General features: G+C 34.9%; 1 protein-coding gene across 1 annotated transcript; it reads right to left on the bottom strand.

The window, feature by feature from the left end:
- Positions 1-5,340: 5,340 nt before the first annotated feature.
- Positions 5,341-7,295, bottom strand: MS3_00000343 (uncharacterized protein). Its single transcript, XM_051208149.1, has one exon. It carries the CDS (start codon positions 6,558-6,560, stop codon positions 5,775-5,777), a length of 786 nt encoding a protein of 261 aa, XP_051063954.1. The 5' UTR covers positions 6,561-7,295; the 3' UTR covers positions 5,341-5,774.
- Positions 7,296-7,527: the final 232 nt, after the last annotated feature.

Raw genomic sequence — 7,527 nt, 5'->3', positions numbered from 1 at the left:
TGGATCTCACCGGGCCACACCACAGAGAACCAGATAGATCATATTTGCATCAATAAAAAATTCCGAAGGACAATGGAAGATGTGAGAACCAGGAGAGGAGCTGATATAGCTTCAGATCACCACCTAGTTGTGGCCAATTTGAAACTGAAGCTAAAGAAGGACTGGACAAACAGCACTACAAATGTTCAATACAGCCTTCCTTAGAGATACTGACAAACAATGAATTCAAGATAGCTCTCAACAACAGGTTCCAAGCCTTACAGGAACAGCAATCCAATCACTCTTGATGGCGAAACTCTAGAAGATATAGAATCCTTTACATACCTTGGAAGCATCATCGATTAACAAGGAGGTTCAGATGCAGACGTAGAGGCGAGGATTGGAAAAGCAAGGGCCGCATTCCTACAGTTGAAGAGCATATGGAACTCAAAACAACTTTCAACCAATATCAAAGTCACAATCTTCAATACCAACGTCAAGGTAGTTCTACTGTACGTAGCTGAAACTTGGAGAACTACAACAACCATCACCAAACATGTACAAGTATTTATAAATAGTTGTCTACGCAGGATACTCAACATCCATTGACCGGATACCATCAGCAACAGCCTTCTCTGGGAGAACAAACCGGCTTCCAGCTGAAGAAGAAATTAGGAAAAGACGATGGAAATGGATAGGACATACATTACGCAAATCGTCGAACTGAATCACGAGGCAAGCCCTAACTTGGAATCCTGAAGGGAAGCGAAAAAGAGGAAGGCCAAAGAACACATTACGTCGGGAAATATAAGCAGATATGAAAAAGATGAATAACAACTGGAAGGAGCTGGAAAGGATTGCCCAGGACAGGTTTGGATGGAGAATGCTGGTGAGCGGCCTATGCTCCTTCATGAGGAGTAACAGGAGTAAGAAAGTAATTTATCATATCAAGTAAGTATAACATAATAAAAGCCAAACAGAGCAAACACACGTGATTGGACTTTCATGGTACTAGATTAGCGAAATTATACTATTTAATTATATATTAATGATAGCTACTGTTTCTGAAATGGCATTCAATAGCAGAAAATAAGCAAATTCATAATTTTACATTGAGAAATGAAATTCCAGTAGTGAATGTATATCGATTATACTTGTATTCAGTAATTATATAAATCGGTTAACTGAATATGATAGCTCTATTATGTTCGCTTTTTAAACGTGGTTTCAGCAAATTTAGAAATCCCATCTACACATAAATGATTACGGCAGGAGTTTTGAGCATGTACAATGATAGTAGCAACCTTAAGAAATTACACGGGATGATATCACGAATACGAATATACTGGAAACATTACTGTCCTTCCATTTAATTATACCCTTATGGCAGTAGTCAAAAACTTTGTATGAATTAGCACTTGTGAGTGTTATTTTATTGTTTTACGACAATAAGAAGGATCGTGGAACGATTCACATTTAAAAAACCTTTCGTAAATAGAGCTCCCACAGTCCAGACATTCTCAAAAAACAAGTGAATTTTAATGTCATTCAACACTGAAAGATTTAGGCTAAATGGTATATCTAATGCTTAGCAAGGATAAGTCAAAAATAAGGCCAAATCACTGAACATTAGCTTCATAAAACTGATTTCTCTGATTAACGCATATACCTCTAGTTCATTTTACCTCTTTTTCCTAGCTAAATTTGAGCTGGATATCAAATGAAAATATACCTTATGCTTGTTAATTCACTAGAAACAAACAGTAATCAACCTCGTTTGTTAGTATTTGTTTATATCCAAGCCATTTTATTGTAAGAAACAAAACTCAGGAATGTATCTCTTCCTCAGACTGAAAAAAACTGTTAGTGAGTAAGAACAACAGAGACATTATTTATAGGTCCACAAAAGGGTACAAACTTGAAATAACGAAGTTAGGCGAAATAGATAAATAGTTGTTAAAACCAGATGATTGACATGAAAACAAATATTTAGAGGAAAAATTGTGAATGAGAAAACTAAAAGACGGAAGTTGAATTTATTCCTTTCATCTCATACTAAATCCGTCACCAGACAAAAGTAACTATTCTTCATCACGATCAGTTTTAGCCAGACAAGTTACATGATCCACCCGAATATGATCAAAAATACTGGCACAACCAGATAGTTGTTTGAAAAATACCATCTTCGCTCTATACAAAAAGCAAATCACAAATTATGGTGCACAACATCCTAGATACCAAGTTCATACTTGAAGATAAGTGATCATGGATGGCATTCCTTGACCATGGTTTTCGGGTAGCTTGACATCATTTTACACCATATCGATTGTTTGGTTTTGACCAGAAGACCGAATACTCCAGTTTTTGGTTAAGTATATGATAATAACATAAGCTAGTATCTTAAAACAGCTGAGAAAATGGATATAGAGCAGTTAAAAACGCATAAATACATAATGTTATTGTAACTGTGAATTAACAAGACCTTTGTTGATGAGATCGATAAAAAATTCAGCATAATATTTAAGAATCCACAACACAATACCGAAGTAATTACCTGGTCAAACTCATCCCATGATTCGTACTGTCATACAAACAATGTAAATGTGACAACTGCTCCTGAAATATGCATTATTATGTATATGCACTAGTCGGTCAGAATAATATACATACACATTCTAATGGTGTTGTTTGAAGTAGACACGTTTTCGGTGCACGTTTGTATGGATAAGTGAGAAAAGTAGAGAACAACCACTGGAGATCCGACGTTAATATCGTTCCGGAAAGTGAATAAGGGTTGAAATCTATCTAGGAAATAATAAGGGTTTAAATGAACAGGTAAATATATATACATATATATTTGTTTCTGCACCTTACCAAATTAAATGAATGATTATCCTTTAAGAGTTGTAAAAGTATATTGACTAAGTCATTACAAATATCTGGACATAAGCGATTCAAACAGCTGACAATTGTGTGATGCTTGTATGTACCATTTTCATCCTGAGAAAACAGGATTAAAAAGAAAATCAAAAAGATTAACGATTTAACCAAGAAAAATGACTTGTTTAAAGTACATAAACTAGTATGATAAATGATTATCGTATAATACAGAGTAAGTAATCTACTGCAAAATACTATGCGTTAAATTGATAAACTCTACGGTAGCTTTCATCAACAGGACATGTCAAAATTTGAAACGTATGATCACTCTACGCCTTGAATTTTATATAGCAGTAAAGTGAAAACCTATACTGTTCACAGTGACTACATCACCTTCTAATTAAATTATTTAAATCCAGTGATTTACATCACACGACTACTTCCTTTTCTGTATAAAATTATTCAGTCAGTTGTTAGTATATTTCAGGTTTCTATGACGTTTTTCCACTTAATCCTGGTCCATGATGAAAAATATCTCTAAATTGGACGAATTTTCACAAATCGCCAGATTCGAAGCGGTGATAGACCCTAAAGACATATGAAATGTAACATAAAACTCGAATCAATGCCCCTGTGAAACTACATTAATTTTGACTCTAGGGTATCTAGATAGTAACAAACTGAAATTATGAATGTTAATTGGGAAAGTGAATCCTTCAACGTTTGTGATTTAGGTGTATTATACAAGGGTGCTAGGAATACTCAGATGATGACGGCCAAACAAAAGTCACTTCGCAATTGTAAGTAAATTATGTTGTAGGAAATCAGATAAACTAACAAGTAGAATAACTTAGGATAAAAGATGAATAATATAAAACTAAAAACTTTAAAAACGGATTTTCGATAAATTTGTGAAACAAACCAGTACATTTTATGAAATACTGAATAGCTAGTTGGCAGTTGAATGAGTCAACCTGAGTTCTATTGATTATCTTTGTATCCATTATAATATATAGTTTTCGAACTCATAAATGTGCATATTTTTGCGTACATATGATTGAATGTTTTGATTGCCTGTACGACTAAACAAACTAATGGTTGCTTAAATACAGTTCGATTACTAGAGTGGCGTGTGTTACTGATGTCAACAGACATAAGTAGTATGTATCACCAATGGAAAGTGGAATGCCTGGCGGCAGAAATTTAAGAAAACCGAAGAGAAGAGAACGAGAACAGAAAGCGATTAATATGGAAACGAAAGAACGGCAAAGTCTGAGACAGTTGATGGACATTTTGCAAATGAAGTATTTACTGTTCGGTCCCTAGATTTTAATACGAGATTCCGTAATTTTTTATTTGCATACATTTAATTGTCCCCATTGGTGCTCTCATTTACTATACTAGAACAGATCTTTTTCTCCATGAGTACAAGCATATGAAACAAATATTTAACTTTAATTTAAAGTGTTGAAATACATTTTAAGTATATCTATGTGCTCAAAAGATGTAAATGTTTCTGAAAACAACTCGACATTTTCGAAATACACAAAAGCTTTCAATATGAAAAAAATTGTAAAATCTCGTCAACTAACGAAATATCAAAATTAGAGTTACTGTTGAGATAAATAATGCTTATAAATAAATATACGTTTAATCTAGACTAGGATTTGAAAACCTAATTTTATGAAATAAGAATAAAGCGACCAAAAGGAATTCAAACTGAAGATTTTTAAGGTGCGACGTTCTAGACTAATAATATATGGATCACAGAATACGATTCACTAGACATCGTTTATGAGGCGAGACTATAATTTATGGACGAACCAATCAGATTTAGGACAACAGGTCTTGGATTTTGACGTGGAACTTATTTATCTATTTGATTAAATAGCTCTTTGGCATTTTAGCTAATGTCAGTTTGTGATAAAAACCCTAAGTCTAACTCCTAACGCTAACCACCAGCAGTAAATTATAAATCTGATTCCCCACACTGATTTATAACCCTCATTTAACCTTAATTAGTAGATGGATATTTTCAAGGTCACCTTAGTGTGACTCAAAGTTAACCCATAAATTATAGTTTCACCGTTTATACTATAAAGTAATGGCATGAAAAAGATAATTGATATATCTATACAAAATAACAGAAACAACTGGGAACTTCTAGCATTGATCGGTGGTGAAATTCTTAATATACTGAATATCCGAGAAGCCTTAAATGACTGATTTGCTTAGAGGAAAAATTACTTACACGTTGCCAAGGGAATTTCAAATATATTACCAATATTTAGTGATACGATAGTGATCCCAGCTTGTGACAAAACTAACTCATAGATGAAAGATGCTGTAAAGAGTACAATTTGTCAAGAATTCAAACTATCGAGAAAATAAAATTTAAAAAACAAGCACCACGCTAGCAATGTTTAGTTTATTAACTATCACTTCAATTTTATGCTGAAAAATATCATGTTATTGTTATGCCTCAAAAGACAGCCGATTATATGACAGTGACTTATCGATCGGATCAAGGTTTCAGAGACTCGATAGTCTTTTCTGGTCCGTTGTCCCCAACTCTGCTGACTCGATCAAAAAGGCTGGGTAAGGTGTAGAAAGTGTATTCTACAGACAAACAGCAGATAACAAGTCAGGCAGGCAGATCAGATCAAGCATACAAGTCAAGCGTATTTATACAATTATTTACAATCGATAGAAAATTTTTAAACATTAATCAATGAGTTCATTAATTGACCTATTTGCGCATTTAATCGATAGTTCATCAATTGACTTCAATACAAATATTTAAACGTTTAATCAATAAGTTGATCGATGCGATAAAATTCAAAATATGAGTTTGGGGATCTATCGTCCCCAACACTCCTCCCCTTTTTAGAAGATCCGGAGTTGATATCCGGATTTTAAGTTTTCCAGGTCCATCCTCCCCCACGAAACAGTGTTGGATCCTCATATGCCCACGTTATAATTAACTTGAATTTATTTAAGACATATTTATCGCACTGAACAGAGAATTGACTGAAAGTGACTAAGTCTTGAGGCTGAACAACACTTGATGTGAGGTGTTCGAAGTTTAATTCTTCTGAAATATTGTGACCAAATTTATTTGGAATCTTATTTGTAGATAATCGATCATCAAGGTAATTAGCATCTATCAAAATTGTATTAAGTTTTTGATCATCATTTGATGCATCTGACATATTTTCTGGTAAGAGAGAATCTTGATAATAAGATTTGTCAAAAACATCTGTCGCAGACTGATGAGAACCATTTGAAGCAGTTGTATTCAGTGCACTGCTCGATTTGTTTTCTGTTTCATGGGTGGTTATTGCGACAATTATATGAGGATTTACCAGGGAGTGTGTTTGTGAGCTGGATAAGTCACCGTCTGCACATGCTGTTTTGGGGATAATGGAGTTTGAGTCCATTACCGGGCATGTTTCTGGAATGGAGAAGACTGGACCACTGGGCGAATCTTGAGTGACTGTTGTACCGTTTGAAATACGGTTTATCGGGGATTCATTGGGGCTGCAAACATTTTCCAGCTCTGTGTGCAGTTGAGAGATCAATCCATCCACTTCCGTTGCATCTCCAAAGCATGAGTGATTTAACAGCTGCGTGCGTAATTTGACTAAAAACTCCAACTGTCTTTCAAATAGCAGCTGTACTCGATCGGAAGGGAGAGTCATTTTTTTTTATTCAGCACCGGTAATGAAAATTACTGTTTGATTAATGACCAATGTAGCTGAAGGACACTGATGACAAATCTGGATGCTGAAGGCTGACTTTGGATTGTTCTTTTTTTTACCCCGTCGCCAATTGTTAGGTTCGTTATCCTTGAGGATACTACTGATTCGACTTATTCGCCAATTGTTATGTCTCAAATAGGCAGCCGCACTTTCCAAGCATCATCTTGATTGGCGAAATCAAATTTAAATAGATCTTCATAACGCCTGAACCACATTTCAAAAGTAACATTAGAATCAGGATCGTAATGAAATTCAGCTATGCTATTTGCGATGCCATCTACTGATGGTGCCGTGGTTGAACTAGGCGTGCTTGGCTGTAAGGGAGGCGTAACCTTGGTCTCCATTAACATTTGCATCAATTTTAGCTGCTGCTCAAGTAACAGTTCAAGTTTGGCAGGGTCCATAATCGAAAAACCACCGTCGCCAATTTGTTATGTTTCGTTATTGCTTGAATGCGATTACTGATGCGTCTTACTCGAACGAACGAAGGATCAATGATTCAGCGACTCGATAGTCTTTTCTGGTCCGTTGTCCCCAACTCTGCTGACTCGATCAAAAAGGCTGGGTAAGGTGTAGAAAGTGTATTCTACAGACAAACAGCAGATAACAAGTCAGGCAGGCAGATCAGATCAAGCATACAAGTCAAGCGTATTTATACAATTATTTACAATCGATAGAAAATTTTTTAAACATTAATCAATGAGTTCATTAATTGACCTATTTGCGCATTTAATCGATAGTTCATCAATTGACTTCAATACAAATATTTAAACGTTTAATCAATAAGTTGATCGATGCGATAAAATTCAAAATATGAGTTTGGGGATCTATCGTCCCCAACAGTTATTTATTTCGAAAAATAATCTAATAAACAACCTTTGAAATATTTGTCGCACAAACTTTACAG

Source organism: Schistosoma haematobium (assembly GCF_000699445.3).
Source record: "Schistosoma haematobium chromosome Unknown HiC_scaffold_439, whole genome shotgun sequence".
NCBI classification, from domain to species: Eukaryota; Metazoa; Platyhelminthes; class Trematoda; order Strigeidida; family Schistosomatidae; genus Schistosoma; species Schistosoma haematobium.
This window is presented reverse-complemented; position numbering and strand designations above follow the sequence as displayed.

What these genes read in the sequence shown, in the direction of transcription:
- MS3_00000343 (XM_051208149.1), bottom strand. Translation starts at nt 6,560, where the DNA reads ATGACTCTCCCTTCCGATCGAGTACAGCTGCTATTTGAAAGACAGTTG.